The sequence below is a fragment of the Hypanus sabinus genome, chromosome 4 (assembly GCF_030144855.1).
Source record: "Hypanus sabinus isolate sHypSab1 chromosome 4, sHypSab1.hap1, whole genome shotgun sequence".
In the NCBI taxonomy this organism is placed as follows: Eukaryota; Metazoa; Chordata; class Chondrichthyes; order Myliobatiformes; family Dasyatidae; genus Hypanus; species Hypanus sabinus.
In genome coordinates, this window is record NC_082709.1 from 17,319,483 (window position 1) to 17,346,539 (window position 27,057).

General features: G+C 38.3%; 2 protein-coding genes across 3 annotated transcripts in view; one reads left to right on the forward strand and one right to left on the reverse strand.

The window, feature by feature from the left end:
* The window catches only part of LOC132392526 (coiled-coil domain-containing protein 148-like), a 101,844-nt gene extending 101,695 nt beyond the window's left edge, over window positions 1–149 (forward strand). For both annotated transcript variants that reach the window (XM_059966504.1, XM_059966505.1), the window contains one exon: window positions 18–149. The gene's annotated coding sequence lies outside the window, so the exon portion shown is untranslated. The remainder of the gene's footprint in view (window positions 1–17) is intronic.
* On the reverse strand, window positions 6–20,709 carry upp2 (uridine phosphorylase 2). The gene is made up of 7 exons (XM_059966506.1): window positions 20,648–20,709; window positions 20,367–20,484; window positions 17,141–17,299; window positions 13,814–13,928; window positions 3,714–3,923; window positions 1,915–2,061; window positions 6–148 (listed from the first exon to the last, which is right to left on the reverse strand). Exons 1-7 carry the CDS (start codon window positions 20,707–20,709, stop codon window positions 6–8), a joined length of 954 nt encoding a protein of 317 aa, XP_059822489.1.
* Window positions 20,710–27,057: the final 6,348 nt, after the last annotated feature.

Here is a 27,057-nt window from a genome sequence, read left to right on the forward strand (position 1 = left end):
TCATTCTATTTTAACAGCCCAAGCTGTTTCTTGATGAACATTGATACTATTTTCTGTGGACGCTTTTGGTACTCCAGTAACACTTCGTGTGGAGATGTAATCTGGTCACCATCAAGCCGATTTAATAAGGTCACACACACAATAGCAGCTAAAAGAAAAAGAATAGTAATATGCATCTTGCTTTTAAATTGTTGACCTTATGGTATTTCTAAAAAGTGGAAATGGAATTTATTGATTAAGTAATCAGCTGTTTCCAAAGTTTTGCAACTTTGTAGTGAACTTGAGCCATTTGAGTAAATAGTACTCTGGTACACGCTAGGAAGCTTGTAATTCAGGACAATGACGGTGATGGAAGTATCCTGTAAAAGTAGCAATGAAGTATCAGGGAATATTGTGAAGAAATATCTTCTGGAGTAGGGGCTGACTCCGATGCAACAGACTTCAGCACCACTCTAAGAAGTGGAAGAAAAACTGTTGTTGATTTTAGCAGCAATCTTTTGGAAAAATGTTCTGGCAGGCAAGGGCTCCGCAATCTGTTATGTGTCACAGTGACCTTCAGAAGAAAGCGGCTTTCCCTCTGCCTGGCCTCTGGCATTTCCACAGCTGTTTTGGTGTTTACAGTAAAATGTCTTTTGTCAAAATTCCAGTTTGTTTCTCTGCCGATGTGTTATATATCGTGTGTATAAATATATGAATATGTTTAACTAATTTGTACTGGGAATGTGGCACGAAGGTTAATCTGCGAACACTTTTCACTTGGTTGGCATGAATGTCATGTGCTTTTGAATAATTCTACTGTTGATGTAATACAACCCTAAACTTTAGCCAGCAGAAATATTCTGAATGTAGAAAAAAAGTGTTCAATAAAAACTTTTAAAATTACATGTAAATCTTTAACTTTAGTGCAGCTTGACACATGAATATTTCTTATTTCAGCTTCAAAGGAGCATGGAAGGTAATAATAATGAAAGCTCATTATTTTTTAAAGTTTTATAATGTTTTAATATAATTTGCATGAAACCAGGGATCGCAGTAATGCTGTAGTATTGAATGAGCCATGCGCCTTGACACTCTGGATGAATCAAACAACTGCTGCTCAATGGGAAACAAGTGGAGGGCAAAAACTCTTTTTCTAATCTATATTATTTCTGTTTTTGCACTATTTTTAATCTATTCAATACATATATACTGACTGTAATTGTTTGAGTTATTTATTTATTCATTTCTATATTATCATGTATTGCATTGAACTGTTGCTGCTAAGTTAACCAATTTCACGGCACATGCTGGTGATAATAAATCTGATTCTGATTCTGAATTCAATCAACTTCCTGCCTATAGCACACCTGAGTGCAACTAAAACTCTATCTTCATGGTTACGGCAATAACGGTTTTGAGGTAAAATTTAATGGTCCAGTTGTGTAAGAACCAATCTAATTTGTTATTTTTAGTAAGTATAAATTTGCTTTGAATGTTAGTATGCATTAAGGTTTCTTTCTCTCCCTCTTCTCCAAGGTTGAGTTTCATATTTTTTTCTAGTCTTTCCAATCAAATTTCTCTTTTGACTTAAATCTCGCTTTCCAAAGATTGATGCTCACAAGAAAATAAAGTATACAGACAAGCTTATTTCTGTAAGCTACATGTGAAATTTTAGATGAAACAATCATTTTGTACAAATTTGAATAAATAGATACCTCAATTTAATTGGTTATTGGCATGGGATTGAGGAAAAAGTAGACAATAGAAGACGAGATTTTTAATAAGTTAAAATGTAAAAAATTAAACATCAAATATGAAGATCTACAAAAATTTAAATATGATATTCTTCTAATTTCTACAGTGTCAAGTTTATTCTACTTCCTTAAGTAACAATCAAAAACATGCCAGCTTTTCCTGCGCTTACAACTCTCGTACCTTTTAGATCACAACTGTGGCACATTGCAGCAAAGACAGTGGACTCCATTTCAATGTTTTTAACACCAGCTCTATAGGCCTTTTTCAAATACTCCACCTTCTCATCATTTGAAAATGAACATAAAGCACCATCCAAACGTCCTTGCCCTGCAGCAAACAAAAGGAAATTATAATCATTGTGCATGTGGTTAATATTTTGCTTGAAGTGATACATGGGACATCAGATGAAATATTACTGTTGAGCATGGACTTGAGAATATGCTATAGTCATAAAATTATACTAAATATAGACATTTCAGCCTAACTCGTCCATGCCAACAAAGGTGCCTTCCTACATTCACCTACATTAGTCCCATTCACCTGCATTTGGCTCATTTCCCTCTAAATCATGCCAACCCATGTACCTGCCTGCATGGTATTTATAGGTTAAGATGTTGTATATACCTCCACCACATCCTCTGGCAGCATATACTGCATACCAACCACGCTCTGTATGAATAGCTCATATCTTGGGTTCCCTTTAGATATTTCCTCTTTTGCTTTAAACCCTAGTTTTAGGTCCTCCTATCCTGAAAAAAAAAGCAGGAGCTTTGGGGCTTTGTCATTCACTCTTTGGGGCAGTCCTCTGTTTTCAAGGATGTTTGCGAAGAAAAAGAATTTCAGGATATATATTGTATACATTTCTCTGACTTTAAGTGTACCTATTAAAGCCCTATTGAAAGGCAGATAAAAGCACATTGGGGATGAGATATGGTGCTTGAAATAGGCAGGTAGTAGGTGCACAAAAGGGCACAACAATAGGATTGGAATTGGATCAAAAGGAGAGAGAGAGAGTAAAGGAGGGAGTGAAAATGAGCTGGTGAGGGCGGAGACTCAGAAATTAACAAAATAGTAGAGCGCATGCTAGTGAAAGTGGTTAAAACAGGTACAATAGCATTTAAAAGACATTTTGATGGGCACATAGTTAAGAACGATTTAGAAGGTATGGTCAAACATGCAATTTGTACTTGCTTAGACTTTGTTTGCATCAACAAATTGCGATGAAATACCCATTTCCATGCTGTATGACTCTGACTAAAATGTCCTGGATATTGATGGAAAGGGACTGTCCAAGGAGAGACAGATTAGAGTCAATATATGAAGAGGTTATTTAAATAGGGCAAGAAAAGGAAAAAAAAAACAATGGACCTACCAGTCAGCCCTGTTTGTTGCTCTTGGGTCTTGATCTTCTGAGACCCCATTTTGTCCAAATGAACACCTGCCAAATACAGGGTTTAAGCCCAGTCTGCCTTCTGCATCTGGTCCAGATTAGTGTTGAGATACATGGAGCATGTGGAGAGGGTCTTAGCTGAAACAAGCTTGATTCATCCTTTCTATTTAAGGTAGAATTTGTTCCCTGACAAAGTGAAGCTCCAACAATCTGGCACCACCAGAAATGGAGTGGGACTGGCAGATTTTGCAGCCTATTTTTGTTATTTCCAAAAAAGTAGTCCAAGGCATTATAAGCAAGATAAAATTGGCAGATGCTGGAAATCTGAGCAAATCTGTTGCCAAGATATTATAAATTTACTTTAAAAAGATGTTTCTAAATAGTGCCATGATCTTTTGAATGAACTCAGTAAGTTGAAAAAGAGTGCAGGAAATGGGCTGGTGAGTCTTGGTGGTGTGTGGGAAATATCACCTGATAAGCCAGATGAAGAAGTACCCTCGTATAGGGATTTTTGTACAGGCAGAATACCAAGTTATCAGAATTTGTTTGATATTACAGGTTTCCAAAGCCCAACATATTTTTAACGTACCTTCATAAAAATCTTGTGTGCACATGGTGTTTCCAATGATAATAGGATACTCGGCGATCTCTTTGCCACAGTTCAATAACTCTTGTGCCAGTTCCCTGTCCAGTTCGGTGCTTCGAGTAATTACTTTTCCCAGAACCACTTGTTCAAACTGAGGCTGTAATAATGAATCTACTGCTGTACCTGTTATAACCACAGTTCCAGGATCCAGACCTGCCGAAATACATTAATTCTCCAACAAAATGTCATATAGTGCATTTAATATTTCAAGAGGGGACATCATTGTGTCACATTATAACAATTTAAATTTGCACTGTATGTCAAGCCTCTCTAAATAGGAAGATATCTCAGAGAAAAGATGGTTTCTGTTAGCTGTTTCTAATCTTCAGAAGCTCCATGCTATGAGCTTAGCCTTATTCTCATGTTTTGCAAGGTAAACTATCTCTTAACAAATCATGCTTTGTCTGTCAACCAAATAATATTACAGTAGTCAACTTACTGTTATTTTCTGTCTTCCTTTAATACAAAATTTCTTTAGTTAAACATGTATTTAAAAATGTTATAAATATTTGATTGTCATTATCAATGATTAATTGAATCGCTCTAAATATAAAAAATATAACTGGCAATTCTTCCACATTTGAAAATTATGGTTCAAAATAAGAGCAGAATAATTAAACTTTGTCCTGTCCTTAATGTCTAAAAAATGTAATAGTTTATTTTAAGGGCATTTGTGCCCTCTCAAAAACATGGCGACTAATAATATAGTTCCAAGTTGTGGCATTTATCCACAGTTTTCAATAATATACTCAAATGTATGTACTAATTGCAGAATTCCATTTATGCTGTCTTTGTGCTCATATAAAGTGAAAGGTGAAACAAATGAAAATCTGTTTTCTTTGCTTCTTTCCTGAAAATTATAACATTCAAAACTGGTGATTGAATTTTCATATTTTACATATATCAATTTTGAATTTCTGTCACAAATTTCCTTTGAACAGCCAGCATATAATCAATAATATTTGCCTTAGTCAGATGATCATGGAGTGCTAGAAATCTACAGCAGAGAAGGAAGCCATTTAGCCCATGAGTCAGGACTATCTCAAGAGTACGTATACAGCCATTTTCTAGTTCTTCATCTGTAGTCTATGGTATGAGGTGCATTTGGAAATGTAGCGAATTCAGGTGCAGCAGAATTCATGATCATTTTCTTTATATGAGTTCTAGAACCCCATTTATCATTGAGTGACAACATGTCTTCCAATTATTAAACCATTTAAAATTATACCCGTTGGATATTGTACTCTCAACTAAGATTTTTTTCCAGCCATTCATTCCTCTTATAATTTTATATTCCTTTTTTAAATCTTAGGTCACTTTCCTTTATGCCAAGAGAACCAGCTTATAACTTTTTAGAAAAAGATCTACTGTCCTGATGATAGTTTTGATGTGTAATCAAACCTTTTCTGTATTATGATGACAAGACCTCTTTGCAGTACTCCAGCTTTGGCCTAAATCCAATCTTTTATAGCCAGTTTATATCATGGACTAACACCATTGAGCAAGGAGTCCGTAAGCCCCAGGCTGCAAATCCTAGGCCTAAACGATGTTTTGTAAAATATGTGCAAAACCTCCCTGTTCTTTTATTCTGTGCCACATCTAATAAAATAATACATTTCTTTTTGCTAGTAACTTGTCCTGTTCACTTTAGTGACTTATGGATGTACATTCCAAGACACTTCTGTTCCTCTAAACTTCTCAGTTTCCTAACAGTTAGACCATAAAACCATAGAGTACAGGAGAAGAATTAGGTCATCTGGCCCATTGAATCTGCTCTGATGGCTGATCCAATTTTTCTCTCAGCAGGAGACATCCTGCTTTCTCCTCATATCTTATCATACCCTGACCAATCAAGTATCTATCAACATATACTGTCTTAAATATACAGAAAGATTTGGCTTCCACAGCTGCCTGTGGCAAAGAATTCCACAGATTCACCACCTCTTGGCTAAAGAAGTTCCTCCTAATCTCCATTCGAAAATGATGTCCCTCTTTCTGAAGCTGAGACTTCTGGCCTTAGACTCTCACAGCATAGGAAATATCCTCTCCACATCCACTCTGTCAAGGCCTTTCACCATTTGATAAGTTTCAATGAGGGCAGTCCTCATTCTTCTGAATTCTAATGAATACAGGCCCAGAGCCATCAAACGCTCTTCATATGTAAAGCCATTCAATCCTGGAATCATCTTTGTGACCCTCCTTGGAACCCTCTCCAGTTTCACCACATCCTTCCTAAGATAAGGAGCAAAACCTGCTGAAATACTCCAAGTGAGATCTTACCTGTGCTTTATAAAGTCTCAACATTACATCCTTGCTTTTTAAATTCTAGTCCTCTTGAAATAAATGCTAACATTGCATTTACCTACCTCACCACAAACTCAACCTACAAATTAACCATTAGGGAATCCTGCACAAGGACTCCCAAGTCCTGTTTCACCTCAGTTTTTTTGTAGAAAATAGTCAACCCTTTCACTTCTACCAACATGCATGACCGTACACTTCCCAACACTGTATTCCATCTTCTATTTCTTCGTCCATTCTCCTAATCTAAATCTTCCATAATGTTTCTACTTTCTCAAAACTACCTGCCCCTCTAGCTACCTTCATATAGTCTGCAAATTTTGCAATAAAACCATCAATTCCTTCATCCAAATCATTGGCATACAACGTAAAGAGTATCGGTCCTAATACAGAACTGTGTGGAACACCACTAGTCACTAGCAGCCAGTCAGAAAAGGCTCCTTTTATTCCCACTCTTTGCTTCCTGCCTATAAGCCACTGCTTTATCCATGCCAGAATCTTTCCTGTAAAACTATGGACTCATAGCTAGTTAAGCATCCTCTAGTGTAGCACCTTGTCAAAGGTCTTCTGAAAATCCAAGTACACAACATCATCTGATTCTCCTTTGTCTATCCTGCTTGTTATTTCTTCAAAGAATTCCAACAGATTTGTCAGGCAAGATTTTCTCTTAAGGAAACCGTGCTGACTATGGCATATTTTATCATGTGCCTCCAAGTACCCTGAGAACTCATCCTTAGTAATCAACCCCAGCATCTTCCCAACCACTGAGGTCAGACTAACTGGCCTTCAGTTTCCTTTCTTCTGCTTCTCTCCCATCTTGAAAGTGGAGTGACATTTGCAATTACCCAGGACCATCTAGTGATTCTTGAAAGATGATTACTAATGCCACCATGATCTCTTCAGCCACCTCTTCACAAACTCTGGAGTGTACACCATCTGGTCCAGATTACTTATCTACCTTCAGACCTTTCAGTTTCCCAAGAACCTTCTCTCTACTTATGGTAACTTCATACACTTAATGCCCCTGACACCTGGAACTTCCACCACACTGCTAGTGTCTTCCACTATGAAGACTGATGCAAAATACTTATTCAGTTCATCTGCTATTTCCTTGTCCCCCATTACTACCCCTCCAGCATCTTTTTCCAGCAGTCCAATATCCATTCTCGCCCCTCTTTTACATTTTATGCATCTGAAGAAACTTTTGGTATCCTCTTTAATATTATTGGCTAACTTACTTTCATACTTCCTCTTTAACTTCTCAATTACTTTTTTAGTTGCCTTCTGTTGGTATTTAATTCTCTAACTTCCCACTAATCATTGCTCTATTACATGCCCTCTCAATGGCTTTTGTGTTGACTTCTCTTGTTAACCATGGTTGTGTCATCTTTTCTTCAGAATACTTCTTCCTCTTTGGGATGTATATATCCTATGACTTCCAAATTGCTTCCAGAAATTCCTGCCATTGCTGCTCTGCTGTCATGCCTGCCAGTGTTCTTTTCCAATAAATTCTGACCAACTCCTCTCTCTCTCTCATGCTTTTGTAATTCCCTTTACTCAACTATAATACTGATAAATCTGATTCAGTTTCACCTTCTCAAATTTCAGGGTAAATTTCATTATAAGGGTTCTTTTACCTGAAGCTGTCTAATCAATTCTGGTTCATTGCACAACACCTATTTCAGAATGGCTGATCCTCTCATGGACTCAACCTTGAGCTGCTCTAAAAAGCCATCTCGAAAGCATTCTAGAAATTCCCATTCCTGGAATGCAGCACCATCCTGATTTTCCCAATCTACCCGTACGTTGAAGGTCCCCTATCTATTGTAACATTGCCCTTATGGCATGTGTTTTCTATCTCCCATTGTAATTTGTAGACAACATCCTTACTTCTGTTTGGGGGTCTGTATACAACTTCCATTAGGGTCTTTTTACCCTTGCAGTTCCTTAACTCTATCCATGATGATACAACACCTTCTGACTCTACGTCACCTCTTTCTAATGATTTGATTTCAGTTTTTACCAACAGAGCTACACCGCTTCCTCTGCCCTCCTGCTTGTCCTTTCGATGCAGTGTGTATCCTTGGACCTTAAGCTCCCAGCTATAATCTTTCAGCTATGATTCCATGATGCCTAAAACATCATACCTGTCAACGTGCAACTGTGCTGCGAGCTCAGCTACCTTATTCAATATTCTGTTCGCATGCAGATACAAACAACACCTTCAGTCCTGTATTCACCCTTTTCAATTTTTTCACACTGTGCTCAATCTTCTGATTCCTCACTTTGTCTAAGGTCTCCACAATCTCTCCACTAACTGTTCTGGCACTCTAGTTCCCATTCCCCTGCAACTCCAGTTTAAACCGCACCATACAGCATTAACAAATCTTCCTGCTAGGATATTAGTACCCCTCCAGTTCAGGTGCAAACCGTCCCTTCTGTACAGGTCCCACCTTCTCTGAAGAGAGCTCAATGATCTAAAAAGCTTATGTCCTCCCTCCTACACTAACTCCTTAGCGACATATTAAACTGAATAATCTTCTTAGTTCTAGACTCACTAGAACTTGGCACAGGTAACAATCCTGGAAGTCCTGCCCTTTAACTTAGCACTTAACTCCCTGGACTCCCTATGCAGAACCTCATCACTTGTCCTACTCAAGTCATTGGTACCTATATGGACAGGTCTCCTAGCTGTTCCCTCTCCCACTTAAGAATGCTGACTCAATCTGAAATGTCCCGGATCCTGGCACCCAGGTGGCAACATACCATCTGGAATCTTGTTCTTGCTCACTGAACTTCCTGTCCATTCCCCTAACTAATGAATCTCCATAGTGTGTCTCTTCTTCCCCCTTCCCCTCTGAGTCATAGAAGTAGTCTCAGTACCAGAGACTACTGCCACAGAGTACCATCACTGTCACTTTCCTCTTTTAGGTCATCCCCCAGACAGTATCCAAAGTTATATACCATTTGTTGAGGGGGATGGTCATATGGGTACTCCACCATGGCTCCTTAATCCCTTTCCCCTTCCGGGTTGTCACCGAGTTTCCTGTGTCCTGCCTTGGGTGTAACTATCTCTCTCTATATCCCATCTATCACCCCCTTAGCCTCCCGAATGATCCGGAGTTTATCCATTTTGAGCTCCAACTCCTTAACATGGTTTGTTAGAAACTGCAGCTGGATGCATTTCTTGCAGTTGTATTGTCAAGGGCACTGGAGCTCTCCCTGTTTTCCAACTTCCCACAAGAGGAGCTTTGCACTACTCTGTCTGTCATCTCTACCTAGCTGAGCAGATGACCTCTGTATATTTGTAGATGACCTCTCATATCTCAGCATTATTCTCATTCTCAGATCCCAGAATCTGTAATAATATCCCCCTCTATAGTTTGGCCAGGACAATGTGCCCCTCTTCTCAATGGCTTCATCAGAATGAAAGGCTCCTTTAGAGTCAGTCCATAGGTGCTCCAATACTTTGTTCCATATTCCAAAGACAATTTATATATTTGGCATTGACCTACTCACTGTGACCAGCATCAGAGTAAGTGATATAATTTTATTGTTATTAGATTGAAGTTTTGCTTCTGCATAAACACATGGTGAATAGTAAGGACCTGTCTTTAAAGCTACATCTTATAAAACTCTGGGTTATAGAATATCAGGTCCATGGGATTTATCAGCTTTCAGTCTCATCAACTTTTAATAATTTTTTTCAGTTGCTCATACTTACTGGATTCTTGGTTTGCCAATAGATATAGCAAATTTTGTGAAGGTTGGTGCAAAATCCTCTGCCATTTTTTAAAATCCTAGCTCTTACATCCTTTGTTACGTATTTTAAGAAATGCAGGAAGCTATTGTGGCTTTTTCCTTTCCAGCCAGAAACTCATGGCCTTGAAGTTTCTTTAGGTTTAGTTTAAAACTTTCTCTGTCATCCCTAGATACTGGCTTAGATGTGTATACTGCATTCACATTGCTTCCTGTTGTCTCACAGGTGACTTTATGCTTCCCTGATTTCTGCTGCATAATAAATCACATCTGTTTTCCCAAATGTCAGGTTAGTTTCTCAAAGCAATTTTTCTCAGACATGAGTCTAAAATTTAAAAGATAATTCTGTTTCTCAGTATTTCTTCTGGCATTACTGAGCAATACATATATCTTTATTGAACTTTCACAACCCTGTTCTACTTTGATCAAAAGACTTAACAGTCTCTTCCTATATCCTGTTAAATTCGTACATTTTAGAGGATTTTTTTTTACATAGCTGGCAGTATGAGAACATTTTGAAAGCATAGTAACTATTGGCTTTTTCATCTCAGTCTGTCCAAGTGGAAAAATCTTCATTCTGACAAAAGGGTTTCAACTGAAATTTTGAATGTTTTACTTTCTCTTGATGCTGCCTGAGAGGCTGAGTGTTTCCAACACTTTGTGTTCATGCTTTGGAGTAAATCTCATGTGTGTCTACACCTTTTACAATAGAAGTGTTTTTGTCTAGTGATGTTCTACCCAGTTCCACATTTATCACAGCATCGTTTTACCTGGTTGAATATCCTTTGAGACTTTTCAACTTTTCCAACATGTTTGTTTCATACAGTACTCCACATGCTGTTTCAACTAAGTTCTGCAAAGTTATATTAAAGTTTCCTGGCATTTATAATTCAAAATAGACATTTCATTAGCCTTCCAAAATTACTATTTCTAACTACATACTGATCTTTTGTGTTTCATCTAATCAGTAACTACTATAGATAATTTTATAAAGTGCTTTTATATCTTTTGTTACAACTTTTAAAAGTAAAAAATACATACCAAAAACTCAAAATAAGCCTGCTTTCTTGCCCAGAGGACTGAAATGCAGTGAACTATTTTCAAGACAACTAGACATTCTTATGAGTTGATTGTCAGTGCTTGCCCTTGAAATAAAAAAAATGATTGTATGCTGTTTTATATTTGATTATGCTTTTTGCCTCTTCAACAATTAATGTATTCCTCTTCACTTTAGAGTGCAGTGATGGCTTTTCTGTGTATGTAGAAGTGTTGATACCTACATTTCACTGGGACATTTAGTTTCGTATCATGTATTGTTGAGATGAGCTGACGTTTATGGAAGACAAGAGAGCCTTGGAACAAGTATTAAAAAATGCCCATGGATGAGGTTCCAGCAGTAAATGGCTGAGATTTTATGAAGACCACATGGTACTAGTGCACCATCAATAACTCTTGGAGACGTGAGTCGAGATTGGCTTTTATTAGCTGGAAGAAAGCACCGTCAGCAGCAAGAGACCACCACACAGCATCCTGGAGACTGAGGGAGGAGCAGTGCCTCTAATCGCCTTTATACAGGGGTCTGTGGGAGGAGCCACAGGAACAGTCAGTGGGGGGGGCGTGTCTAGACAGGTACATGTAGTTCACCACAGGTACAAGAGAAGAATTAGGCCTTTTGGCCTTTTGTGTCTGCTCCACCATTCCATCGTGGCTGATTTATTATCCCTCTCAACCCCATTCTCCAGCCTTCTCTCTGTAACCTTTGACACCTTACTTATCAAGGACCTATCAGCCTCCACCTTATATATTCTTAGTGACTTAGCCTCCACAGTCATTTGTGGCAATGAGGTCCATAGATTCACCACCCTCTGTTGAAAGAAATTCCCATTATCTCTTTTCTGAAGGGACGTGTTTCTATTCTGAATAGGAGCCTGATGATCCTGGACTCTCCCACTATATAAAATAGCCTTTTCATGTCCTCTCTATCTAGGCCTTTCAATATTTGATAGATTACAATGAGATCCCCCCTCATTCTTCTAAACTCCAGTGAGTACTGACCCAGAGCTATCACATGGTCCTCTTAGTTAAAACCCTTTCATTCTCATGAATGAGAAAGTACTGTTTGTGAGATAGATTAGAAGCCATTACTTGAGAAAATGGTGAGCATGTGGGCATAAAGTTCCTTGAAAGTATTAAGATTATCAATGATGTAAATTGGCTGGTTTAACTTTATATAGTAGCTAAGAAATAAAAGACAGTGATGAGGCTGCAGAGGTTGTAATGATAGCAAAAGATATAAGCTATCATTTTCTATGATGGTGTGGAGGTAAAGCCGGATATCTTCAGATATAAGATGAGTACAGAAGACTGAGTACAGGATTAATGATCAGTTACTTAGGAGTGTGGATGAACAAAGGGACTTTGGGGTTCAAATCCATACATCCCTCAAGGTCGCTGTGAAAGTTGATAGGGTAGTTAAGAAGGGATGCTAGGCTTCATTAACAGGGGGGTTGAGCTCAAGAGTAGAGAGGTCATGTTGCAACTCTACAAATCTCTGGTGAGACCGCACTTAGAGTATTGTGTTCAATTCTGGTCACCTCATTATAGGAAGGATGTGGAATCTGTGGAGAGGGTGCAGAGGAGATTTACCAGGATGTTGCCTAGTTTGGAGAACAAGTCATATGAAGCAAGGTTAGCAAAGCTGGGACTTTTCTCTTTGGAGCATAGAAGAATGAGAGGGGACTTGGTAGAGGTCTACAAGATTATGAGAGGCATAGATAGGATGGATAGTCAGTACCTGTTTCCCAGGGAACCAACAGCAAACACCAGAGGGCATATGTACAAAATTAAAGGAGGGAAGTTTAGAGGAGACAACAGGGGTAAGATTTTTTTACACAGAGGGTTGTGAGTGCCTGGAATGACTTGCCAAGGATGGTGGTGGAGGCTAAAACATTAGGGGTATTTAAGAGCCTCTCGGACAGGCACATGGATGAAAGAAAAATGGAGGATTTTGGGGTAGTGTGGGTTTAATACATTTTTTAAAGGATTATATGGGTCGGCACAACATGGAGGGCTGAAGGGCCTGTACTGTGCTGTAATGTTCTATGGTTTTATAAATGGAAACCAAACTAATTTCTACAGATGATATGACATCAGATTAAATATTAAGAAAGAAGACAAATGAACAAAAAAAGCACAGAGGTCTATTTAGACCATGGACCATGAAATATAGGAGCAGAATTAGGCAATTTGGCCCACCAAGTCTTCTCTGCTATTTCATCAAGGATGATCCTTCTTCGCCGTCGGCCCCAATCTCCCGTCTTCTCTATCTAACTTTTCATGCCTTGACTAATCAAGAATCTATCAACCTCTGCCTTAAATATACTCAATGATCTGGCCTCCGCAGCCACCTGTGACAACAAATACCACAGATTCATCAATCTCTTGCTGAGGAAATTCTTCCTCATCTCCATTCTAAATGGACATCCCTCTATTCTGAGGCTGTTTTCTCTGTTCCTAGACTCCCCCACCATAGGAAACATCCTCGCCACATTATTGGGGCCTTTCAACATTCAATAGATTTCAATAAGATCCCCTTTCATTCTTCTGAATTCCTATGAGTACAGGCTCAGAGCTGTCAGATGCTCCTCAAATGATAAGCCTTTCAATCTTGCAATAATTTTTGTGAATCTCCTCTGAACCCTCTCCAATGTCAGCACATCCTGTCTTAAATAAGGGGTGCAAAACTGCTCACGATACTCCAAGTAAGGCCTCACCATTATATCCTTGCTTTCATATTCTAGTCAATATTACATTGACTAGATTTTGACATTGATCACTTTGGTAATACACACATCTATCTAGAGTGTGCTTATTGTTTATTTGGTTGGCTGAGGTCCTGCTGGACACATATGAGCTCCTTACATTCCTTTTTGGAATTTAATTGGAGAGGAAGAGACAGAGAGCTTCAGATTTTCTTGACTTACCTATACCACCTGATGTTCCCAGACGTATGAAAGTGACATCACAACACTTGGCATGGTGAAGTAACTTAATGAGTTCATGCAGCATGATTGATATCGATGGCGCACCCATTCCATGCTATGAGAAAAACAAAATCCAATTTACATTACTTTGGGTATCACTGACCTCATTATTAATTTAAAAAAGGCATTATTTTGTACCAATCTGGTCTGGAAAACCTTATCCAACAGTTGCCTGTAGTTAAACTGTTAATAACACACCTTGATGATACAAGAGAGACACAATATTAATTTATTAGAGAGGATTAGTGGCCAGTAGCAGATTACATCTATTAGTAGTGTTAATGGGGAAAGCACAAAGACATTACATCAGATGAAAAGTTTATTTTAAGGATTAGAGGAGTGGCTGTACCTAATGTGACAAAAAAAAAGAGCCATGGATTTTTTAAAAGCGTTTTTCCATTGCATGATCAAAAAAAATTTTTGTCTTGGAAAGCTGCATGTGAGATAAGAGTCTTGTAAGACACTTCATAACAGGCTGCAGCTTTGATAAGGTGTTATCAGTAGGTATGTACTTCTACACTTGATATAGCACTCCATTGGAAGTTTAATTTCAAAAGTGATCTTCCCCCATTATAAAGAACCATTCTGTGTAATTTACAACCACGACCTGTAGCCTCACTCATTAGTTCTAATACTGTATGAGGTAGTGAATTTTGCTGTTTGCATGAAAGCCTGTTCCTAAATTTGTCTTGAGCTGGGTGATCTGTTCACTAAGCTCCATAAAGTATCCATGGTTCTGCACACACGGTGACCTTGACTTGTTGAATACATACAGTTTTATCTTAGCCTATTGTTTTGCTGAATGTACAGTATTTCACAAATACAGAGCTATACAAAATATTGTAGAGACACACATCTAAAAATAAATTCACTTCCACCTAGGTTGCCTCAGAAAGGTCACAAAACTGTTCAGAGGCAAATGATACAGGTGTTGGTCTCCCGAGGGCAATTGCGCTTGCATTATAGCAATGATGGTAAAGAGATGATTGAGTTCAGCTATTCATGTTGTTTGGATGCCTGATAAAGAAACACCTAAGATGATATTCCGTTGTGAGCCGTAGAGTGGTAATTGTTCCTGTGTTCATCCGGTCATTAGATACAAGGGCTGCCTATGACAAATCTAAAAACTTGATCAGAAATTGTGGAAATAATCAGCCAGTCAGGTAACATCTTTGTGTGGGTATTTTTTATGTCATATTAAATCATAATTCTTAAGCACAAAATCACAATTCATGTTGCAATTTTTGCAAATAATTGTGTCAGTACTTAACAGCAGAGCTGGCCCTGCGGACATTCATTTTGACACTATACAATTTAAATGTTTGGTCACCATGAGATGGTGATGACCGAATCTAGTTATTTAGTATGCTTTTTAAGTTTGTTTTGCACGAGCAAAAGCCCAAAGTTCTAATGTTCAAAGAAAATGGTTAAACAACAAGCAAAGAGCAAAAAAATATTCAATTATAGTTTTGATACCTTGGCTAAAGGAAAATCATAAATCATAGTTTTAATCACATTTTATTTCATTAATAAATTTCCAAATTTGATTTATTCATGATTTTAAAACTTACTCTTGAGAACAAAATCAACAACTATCTATGGTGAAACATGTTTTAAAACTCCACTGTATACTAAAAGTTAAATCAGAAATCAACTTGAAACAAAATATACTTTAAACTCTGCTGTGAAGAAAATGTTTAACTTGTATTGGAAATTCTACAACAACTACACTACATTTATTTTCCAACCTTATGCAAAAGGCATTTTTCTACCAGGTTTTTGACAGTTCCTCATATTCCACTCTTCCCAATTCGAAGGACACGTGGTCCCTGTTTCTGGATTCTCAATGCTAATGATCCAAAACACTGAGCTCTTTTCAGATGTTCCCAAACCCAGGACTCATAGGTTCTAAGACCATGATCTGCAGGAGTTGTGGCCCTAAGTTCTACTGCACCCTTCAGCCCTGTTAAATTAGGGGCTCTGATATTACCACAGGGATAACACCACCATAGTTTGAGCAAAAGATTCCTTTCAGTGTGGTTAGTTCCGATGCCTACTTTTTTAATTTAACTATTATATATGTATATTTTACTTACTGTAATTCACAGTTGTTTTTCTCTATTATTATTTATTGCAACATACTGCTGACACAAAGCTAACAAATTTGATTTCATAGGCAGGTGATATTTAACCTGATTCTGATTCAGAAAAGTTTCTGTGTTGCAAACTAATCAATTTTCTGCTTCAAAAAATTCAGCCTGTTTTACTATTTAATTTTAAGCCATAGAGCATTGCTGAAAAATAATTTAATTTGGGGAATAAATGAATTCTGGATATCTTCTTTCAATACAATTTTTGCCTGAAAATTGATCGCACAAGCTACATCATTATTTATTTATAACTCTGTGACACCATCAGCTGAAATCGATATAAATAGCTGAATTATCTGCAGAAAATGCCTTTCATTCTTTATCACCGGCTCCTACTTTAATCTATTCGTGTAAGGCCAGAGATTCAAAATTTTTTTTAAAACTTCAATTACTAGAAATCTGAAATAAAGGCAAAAAATGTTGGATCAATCTTCAGGCCACTCAAGGACTTTGGCTAATATTATGTTTGTGACTGTATGTGCTATCATAACTATATGTGCTATGTGCTGTGAATGACTGCATGTACTGTGTTTTTTTTACCTTGGCCCCGAGGAACACTGTTTTGTTTAGCTGTATACATTGTATGGTTGAATGACAATTAAACTTAACAGCTTCTTCCACCAGGCCTTCAGAATGATTAATTCACATTGACACAATTGTATTTCTAAGCTATATTGTCTGTTTGGGTGTATATCTTACTGTATAATTACAAATTCTGTTTGCTATACTATTTATTCCAAACTACTAATTTGCACTTTGCACATTCAGATGGAGATGTAACGTGAAGATTTTTATCCCTCATGTATGTGAAGGATGTAAAAAGTAAAGTCAATTCAAATCCTTCTGAAATAATCAGCAGGTTGTACAGCATCTATGGAAAGAGAAGCAGGCTAATGTTTCAAGTCGATGACCCTTCAATGAGGTAAGTGGTAATTTGATGTTTCTTGGAAAATGGCAGAAACCAAGAGCAAATATGGAAGGAGCTGCTTGAACATAGAATTTTGGCAGGAAGTATTTCTTTATTGAAGGGAATTGTTTGCATTTTACAACCACAGAATGCTAGAAACAGCAAGAAAATTCACCAGCACAATCTGTCTGTAATGTACTATATACTTACACTTACGGCCAATACAGGACCAGCCTTGTACATACTATATCTGTCTGTTCCTGCGCAAATATCCAGAATGTTACTCCCATTGCCATTTAATCCAAGTTCCATGTGCATAAACTGTGCAAAAGTTCTCATTCGATTTGCACTGCCACCAACACAAGCAAACTGAAAGATACAAGGTTACATTTTAGACTTTAAGTGTCATAATTTAAATAATGTCATGCTTTAACAGTACATATAACTTCCTCAAAAAGTTCATTTTTTTAAGTGTACACCCGTGCCTCCTCACCAGCAGTCTGCTGACACAGAAGCAAATGGGTTTTGTGTTCTCTCCATGCTAATATGTTAGCTTCAGACCCTTATACTCTTTTTATTTAACATTTGTGTGGTGTCTTTTCAAATGTCTGTTTGAAATGTAGCTATGTCATACTGATGGTTTCCTTTTTTGTAGCCTGTTGAATTACACCTTCAAAAACACACACCACCCCCTTCTTAGAACTCTATTGACCTTAATTCACCAATTTAAGTATACTGTTAACATGTGCTTTTTGATGGATTCCAACATTTTGTCAACAAAAGATGTTAGGCTGGCAGGTCCAGAGTTTCTTGTCACTTCTTTTCCTTATTTATGAAATAGCCATGTTACATAATACCATAAGACATAGGAACAGAGTTAGGCCATTCAGCCCATCAAGTCTGCTCTGCCATTCCATCATTGCTGATTTACTTTCCCTCTCAACTTCACTCTCCTGCCTTCTCCCCATAACCTTTGACACCCTGGCTAACCAAGTACTGATCAATCTCTACTTTAAATATACCCAATGGCTTGTCCTCCACAGAACTCATAGCAATGAATTCCACAGATTCACCAAACTCTGGTGAAAAAAAATTCTTCTCATCTCTATTCTACATGGAAGTCCCTCTATTCTGAGGCTGTGCCTCTGGTCCTAGACTCACCCACTATAGGAAACATCTTCTCCACATTTACTCTGTCTAGCCCTTCCAATATGCGATAGGTTTCAATAAGATCCTCCCTCACTCTTCTAAACTCCAGCGAGTACAAGCCCAGAGCCAACAAATGCTCTTCATATGTTAACTATTTCATTGCCAGAATCATTCTTGTGAACCTCCTCTGGACCTTCTCCAAAGCCAGCACCTTAGACATGGGGCCCAAAACTGCTCACAATACTCCAAGTGTGGTCTGACCAATGCCTTATAAAGTATCAGCATCACATCCTTGCTCTTATATTCTAGTCCTCTTAAAATGAATGCTAACAATGCAGTTCCCTTCCTTGCAACCAACCCAAATAAATAAATAAATAGATAGATAGACAGACAGACAGACAGACAGACCTGCAAGTTAACCTTTTGGACTCCTGTACTAGGAATCCCAGGTCCCTTTGCACCTCTGATTTTTGAATTTTCTCCCTGTTTCAAAAATAGTCTGTGCCTTTATTCCTTCTATCAAAGTGCATTGCCATACACTTCCCTACACTATATTCCATATGTCACTTCTTTGCACATTCTCCCAATCTGTCCAAGTCTTTCTGCAGACTCTCTCTTTCTCAAGACTAACTGCCTCTCCACCTATCTCTGTATCATCTGCAAACTTGGCCACAAAGCCATCAATTCCGTCATCCAAATCACTGATATAATGTGAAAAGAATTGGTCCCAATACATTTGTTGTTTTTGAAAACATCAGGAATGGTCCAGAATCTAGAGATTTTTGGAAAATGATCATTAACACATCCACACATAAACTCCTTTCTTAGAACCATGAAATACCAGCTTGAAAATTGTGGAGGGTTGTTAGGATATGTCTGGATCTCCTTGATTTTCCAGTGCTTTATCATTACTGCTGTGAAATTCTATTTTCCATACATTCATCATGGCCCTGGTTTCCTTAATCTACATCTTCTGAGTAATGACAGATGCAAAATATTTGTTTGATATACATAATCATAATGCTTTCCTCTCAAAGTCTTTAGAAGTATTATGTCATGGAAGGATTGAATGCAATGAACAAGTCAAGACTGAACTAGTATTATGTAAAAGTTCAATATAACTTCCCCAATTGTAATAACCATTTTTATTTATGAATGCTAGGATCTGAAATATTCTGCAAACTATTCTCTCAACTTCCTCTGCCACTTTCGATGGTTTGTAATACCCGTGTCCCTCCTTTAGAACTGCTCTATTTTGTCTTTAGTGTAAACTCAAGTCTAATTCAGAAATTAGGCTTGAGCTGACACTGCAGTACCCTCCTGTGGTACATTTCTTGATATAAACACATTTATATTCATCCTCTGAATCACACTTACAGCCCTGTGAACAAGCAGAGGTCCTCCTGACAGAGAATTTTCATAATGTTAGTTAGGAATAGGCACTGGGTAATTTAGAGGACTGGAGGGAAACAGAAATGGATATACCATGTCAATCGTAGAACTTGAGGAGCAGACTGCACATGCTTTAGAGTTGTCATTTGAGCATTCAACTAAAAATGATCGTTTAATAATTTGAATCAAGTAACATAAATTGGACATTGGACAAAATTCTGTGCAATTAACTGGTGATTTGAATTAAGCAACCATAAAGGAAGATGAATGAACTATTACATAAAAGTAAATTTTGTGCTTTCTGTGATTTAATCTACGTAGGCCATTACAATTTTAAAATAAATTTACTTATAACAAGGCAGTGGGCAGATGGTTTACAGTTATATCTATGCCTTTCCATTTCTATTTCAAAGGCTGCAAAATCTGCATGGAATAAGGCAAGAAATGTTGGCATGCAAGGGTAATGAACTCAATACAGAATTAGAGATTTTTAGCAATCTCGATAAAAGACAGACAGACATACTTTAATGATCCTGAGGGAAATTGGGTTTCGTTACAGCCGCACCAACCAAGAATAGTGAAGAAATATGGCAATGTAAAACAATAAATAATTAAATAATAATAAGTTAATCATGCCAAGTGGAAATAAGTCCAGGACCAGCCTATTGGCTCAGGGTGTCAGACACTCCGAGGGAGGAGTTGTAAGGTGAGGGGGGGGGGTCACATTTATTATATGCAATATTTATTTCTTTCACATTACTTTGTCCACTAAATTTAATCTCTGAATTTCTTTAATCATTATTCATTTTTTCATTCCTTAAAAGATCGCCGTGAAAGAAATGCAGGCTTTTGTTTGGATTTAGCTTTATTCTTTGCTCTCCAAAAAACTTCCTACCTTTACATCTCCAAACATTGCTTGTAGATTGTGTGTTTGTGTTCCCAGATCAAAATGATAAAGATAATCTTCAGGCATTGATGCCAGATGAGGATTCTTCACTTGCACAATCCTATTTCTAAAATAATTGAAAAAACATCTAGCTCATAATGTTCAATTCCTGTGTTACATATTACATTAATTTGCATTTGTCAGAATAAACAGCTTTATAGTTCAGATTTTCACCACTTCATGACTTTGGATATTTTTACCAGTTTATTCAGAAAACAGAAAATACTTACTCTTTATTGTCACTCCTTTCACTGGCAGTCACTTCAGAATTATGAGTTAAAATTGGAGCCATGCTGACTATGTACTCCAAGAATTATATAATCTGCAGAAATTTAATATCAAAGTTTATAAAAGCAAAGGGTTAAAGTACATTATTTCTAAAAAGAAAAGTGCAATTGGTTATAAATGAAATAACTTACAGTAACAGCCACATAGCAGAGAGGAACATGAAACAATTGTTCAAGTACAATTTAAAGGTTTTAAGTCCTTCTGGAGTTTGGAACCTGGATACTCTTCTTTATTTCATGCGTTCAGTTACCCATCTGCGCTCCCTCATTAATAAAGTGATATTAACCATTCCATTCTGAGTGCATTGAACTTTGGTTTGGTAAGCAGATGGTTTTGTTTTTTTCCTCTCAATGTTGGTCACTTCTGTTTGTTTAAATATATTTGACCTGGTTCACAGTGGTTAGTCAATATCATGAAATTCAAAATAAAAACCTAATTTCAAGGGATAGTGTGATATTGTTGACAACGGCTGCATTCCCAAACCTTAAAGCTCAATTTTTGAACTACCATACTGTCTGTGACAAACATTATTATTAGTTATGGCGTTCCACACATTTGACTCAGTAATGATGAAAGAAAAGCTCTATTTTTCCAAATTGGTTTGTGTGGCTTGGAGGGAAACTCACAGATGTGATGTCCTGTGTCCCCATTGGCTCCGTCCTTCCAGTCCATAGGGCCTGTGTGGTTGGGGAAACGCAGCAGGAGGAGCACTGGTGAACAACACTGCATTTTGTAGATGAAGTGCACCAATATCAGAGTTTGCCGATACTGTAGGCACCAGATGTTTATGTTGGTGCATTCCGTGCCAAACATGGAGATTCTTTGCCTTGGTGCTCAGTATTACAGCATATTCCTGAGTTGTAGATGATGGAAAGAGTTTGGGTAGTGAAAATGCAATCATTACTCAGAGATCCTCATGGTGACCATTTTGACATTCCATATTTTAAATAGACTGATGCCTTAAAAACCCACATTATAAATAAAACAAGGATAAGTGTTGAAGTGGTACTATATAATGTCATAACTTCAGAGTCAATCCAACTATTTTCTATTAACAGTTAGCAATAACTATCTCCATCAAGAGAGAATCTAATCAAATATTATTATCCTTGCTGGGTTCCCAACATCAATATTTCTGCACTCACCATTGACCAGAAAGTTAACTGGAACAGCCACATAACTACTGCAATTAAATTAGTAGGTCAAGGACTGGTGATTTACTTCCTGATGCCCTAAGACCTTGCCACATCTACAAAGCAGGAGTGTGGTGGAATATCAAATGATTGGCCATTTGTACAGTTGCCAATCAGAGATTGGGAATGAGAGGAGAGGTGACTCACACAGATTGGTGAGTGTGCATTAAAAGGCACCGCTTTGCGGGAATTTTGCCATTTGAGCAGTGGCCAATCAGAGCTGGGGATTCATTAACAAAGGCAAATAAAAATAAGGCAAGTGTAGGAAGGCAGCCTTTGTTGGACCAGCCATTGGTGGAGTCGACAGTGCTGGTATAGGAGTTTGAGGTTTTAGTTCTTTGAAGCTTCTGCATGGAGAAGCGAGTGAGAGAAGATGAAAAGCTGTAGGTAGATTTTTTTTCAGTTTATTAATAGCTCCTTTCTTTATAATTGTACAGATAGAGCAGTAGGGATGCCAAGCAGGATGAATGAATGCTCCTCTCGCAGCATGTGGGAGGGCAGGGAGTCCACTGGTGTCCCTGATAACTTCACCTGCAAGAAGTGCATTCAGTTGCAGATTCAGGCACTCCATGCTAAAAAACTGGAGCTGGAACTGGAGGAAATCTTTAACATTCTGGAGGCTGAAGGAATGATAGATTGGACATATAGAGAGATAGTTACACCCAAGGTGCAGGACATGAGAAACCGGGTGACAGTCATGAGGGTGAAAAGGGTTAAGCAGACAGTACAGAGTACCCCTGTGGCCATCCTCCTCAATACTGTTCGGGGAGAAGGGGGGGGGGGGTGATGATCTAGCAGAGAAAAATCACAGTGGTCAGGTATCTGGCACTCAGTCTGGCTCTGTAGCTGAGAAGGGTGGGGGGAAGGAGAAGCAAGCTGCAGTGTTAGGGAACTTATTAGTTAGGGAAACAGAAAGGAGGTTCTGTGGATGACAATGAGATTCCCAGGTGGTATTTTGCCTTCCCTGTATCAGGGTCTCGCCCTCAGCATTCTTAAGTGGGAGGGTGAGCAGCCAGAAGTCCATATAGGTACAAATGACATAGGTAGGAAGAGGGATAAGGTTCTGCAAAATATGTTCAGGGAGTTAGGTGCTAGGTTAAAGGACAAGACCTCCAGGGTCGTTATCTCAGGATTGCTATCCATTCCATGTGCTTGTAAGGCCAGAAATAGGAAGATCATACAGTTTAACACATGGCTAATGAGGAGGGAGGGCTTCAGACTTTTGAATCATTGGGCTCTCTTCCAGGTAAGGTGTACAGAAGGGACAGTTTGTACTTGAACTGAAGGGGAATGAATATCCTAGTGGGAAGGTTTGCTAGTGTTACACAGGGAGGTGGTTAAACAAGAGTTGCAGAGGGTTGGGAACCAGAGTGCCAATACAGATAATAGAGAGGTTGTGGAGACAGATTATGTTGAGAACTCAGACAAGATCAGGAATCGAAAGGTTAAGCATGGTAGGACTAGTGTGCTGAGCCACATATATTTCAATGCAAGGAGTGTTGTAAGAAAGGCAGATGAGCTCAGGGCATGGATCAACATCTGGAATTATGATATTGCAGCCATTAGTGAGACTGCCAGCTCAATAGTCTAGGGTTCTGCTGTTTTAGACATGATAAAGTGGGAAGGATTAAAGGGAGAATGGGTGGTTTCACTCATCAGAGAAAATGTCATGACAGTCCCAGTGAGAACAGACTAGAGAACTCATCTAGTGAGGAATAAGAAAGGTATGACCACATTAATGGGCTATATTACAGACCATCCAACAGTCTGCAGGATTTAGAGGAACACACTTGTAGAGAGATTGGAGACTGTTGCAATAAAGATAAGGTTGCGATAGCAGGTGATTTTAAATTTACTCATATTGATTGGGACTCTCATAATGTAAAAGGACTTAATGGGAAAGAGTTTGTCAAATGTGTTCAGAAAAGTTTCCTTTATCAGTACACAGAAGTCCCAATGGAAGAGCATGCAGTACTTGATCCCCTATTAGGGAATGAGACAGGGCAGGTGACAGCATTTAGTGTAGTGGAATGCTTTGCATCTAGTGATTATAGGCATCTGTTAGTCTTGCGAGACCATGGATTTGTGCCATGGAAAGTTTCCAGGGCACAGGCCTAGGCAGGGTTGTATCGAAGTCTGGCAGTTTCCCATGCTGCAGTTCTCCCCTCTCCATGCCACTGATATTGTCCAAGGGAAGGGCAAGGGCCGATACAACTTGGCACTGGTGTCATCGCAGAGCAATGTGTGGTTAAGTGCCTTTCTCAAGGACACAATTATAATTATGGAAAAGGGTAGGTCTGGTCCTCGGGCTGAAATTCAAAATTGGAGGAAGGCCAATTGTGTTTATTTACAAAAGACAGGATTAAATATATAGGTGCTCCAAAGATAAAATAGTTGGTTATTTGGGGAAAGAAATAAATATATATACTAAAGTTATTACGAACTCTGTGGAGCATGTGGGGATCTTCCAATATCCAGGCACTCTTTCTTTCTTTCTTCTTTTTTTCTTTTTCTTTTTCTTTTTTTCTATAGGGATGTTAGGGGGAGGGGCTAAGGGGAGGGGGAAGGGTATATATATTTTTCTTTCTGTAATCATTTGAAAACTCAATAAAAAAAGTTTTTTTTTAAAAAAAAAGGCCAATTGTGGTATTATCAGGAAGGATCTGGCAAGTGTGGATTGGGACAAGCTGTTTTCCGGCAAAGGTGTGCATTATAAATAAGTGGGATGCCTTCAAAAGTGAAATATTGAGATTACGAAGTTTGTACATGCCTGTGTAAGAGGCGAGGATAACAGGTTTAGGGAACCTTGGCTTTTGAGAGATATTGAGGCCTTGTTAAGATACCAAAGGAGGTGCATAGTAGGTATAGGCAGAGAGAAACAAATGAGTTTCATATGGAGTATAAGAAATGCAAGAGAACACTTACGACAGAAATCAAGTGGGCTAATAGAAGACATGAGTTTGCTCTTGCAGATATGGTGAAGGAGAATCCTAAGGGCTTTTACAGATATGTAAAGAGCAAAAGGATTGTAAGGGACAGAATTAGTTCTCTGGAGTATCAGAGCAGTAATCTATGCATGGAGCCAAAAGATATGGGGGAGTTCTTAAATACATATTTTGCAACCATATTTATTCAGGAGACAGACACAGAATCTCTAGAAGGGAGGCAATGAAGCAGCTCATCATGGACCCTATACGGATTATGGAGGAGGGGCGTTTGCTATCGAGGTAAATCAGGTTGGACAAATCCCCAGGGCCTGACAAGGTTTTTCCTCGGATGCTGTGGGAGGCAGGTGCAGAGATTGCAGGGTCCCTAGCAGAGATATTTAGATCATACTTAGTGATAGGTGAGGTACTGGAGGATTGGATAGTGTTGTTCTGCTGTTTCGGAAAGGTTTTAAGAATAAATCAGGAAATTATAGGCCAGTGAGCCTGACATCAGTAGTGGGGAAGATAATGGAAGCTTTTCTAAGGGACAAGATATATGAGTATTTGGACAGACAGGTACTAATTATGGATAGTCAGCATGGCTCTGTGCATGGTAGGTCATGACTAACCAAACTTATAGAGTTTTTCAAGGAATTTACCAGGAAAGTTGAAGAAGGCACGACAGTGGATGTTGTCTACATAGTCATTAGCAAGGCATTTTAGCAAGGTCTTGAATGGAAGGTTGGTCAAGAAGATTCAGTCGCTTGGTGGACATGATATTGATTTCAATGCTTTTAAGAGTTATTTGGATTGATAAATGGAAGATAGAGGTATGTTCCAGGAGCAGATTGATAGGACTAGACAGTTTAAATGGATTGGCATGAACTATATAGGCTGAAGGGGCTGTTTCTGTGCTGTAGATTTTTATGGCTCTATGACTCTACTTCCTGCTAGTAATACTGAGTGTGGCTTCAACAAGACTCAGCAATATCTGTGACAAAGCATTTCACTTATTTGTGACTAGCCTAAGTATTCATTCCATTGTCACTGGTGCATCATCTACAAAATATACTAATGTTGCTTGTCTGTACTGGTCTGACCTCATCTCCCTAAACCGCAACTTCTGGCACCAGGAAGGTCAAGAGCATGAGGTGTATGGGAATACCACTTGCAGGTCCTTTCACAATTCATGCTTCCATAATTGGAAATGGATCAGCAGTATTTCATTCATAATTCCAAATTCTGGACCCCACCCCGCTGTCAGCATTGTGTGATGACCTTTGCCAGAAAGACTGCAGGGGTTCAAGAAAAAACATCACCTCCAGGCCATTTGAGGATGGGCAATAAATGCAGAAGCCATATCTTGAGAAGTAAATAAATCAGAAGCAAATTCTACTTGTGTGGGTGTTGTTTGTTGGTGGTGAGTTTTGCAATTGAGCCGGCTTCATTTCTCAACTTATGGTTATTTCTTGTCGAGGAATTCCTGCGGCCTTAGTAGGATGGAGGCAGGTGGAAAATATGTAGATCTGAGCCTGAAGGTCCTATTTTTGGAACCTTGTACTGTTTTTGAAAGTGAGGGTAGATTTTGTCTTTGCAGCAAGCTACCACAGAGTTGGGATAGGCTTATTCATTCTGAATAGCAAAGAATGAAGGGAGGCATGTCTTGGGGAGAGTAATAGCTGAATCCAATTGCCTGCTTTATTTAGGTGATTGACAGATCAAAAAAAATGGATAACCTCTTCTGCTATTAGGGAGAAAAAGGACTGAGAAGGTCATGACTTGAGAACATTTGCAGAAAAGTCTGATATTACAGACAGAAAGCTTGTTCAGGTACATTTAGGCATAAAGAAAAGCATCACTAGAAAACATCTACAGTATGCATAGCCTGCTGACAGCACCACTGTAGTAAATTGTTACTCTCTGTAATGTGAGGTATATAGAAAATAAGATATTATAACAGGATACTAATTGTCAAGTTTACTGATAAACCTGATTCTGATTAATGGCCTGCATTTAATGTTAAGTAAAAATCTGTGAACTATTAGAAAGATTACACAAATATCATATTACACAATTCATAAAATAGGACCTTGTATTTGGGCACCCTAGGGTATGTTAACATATAACTAGACACTCAGAATAAGGTAAATTTCCTGATGATGGTGTACACTGGAGGATGTTAAGTGTGAGTTTGAACCCAAGGATATATACAGGGCAGGACTGAAATTTGTA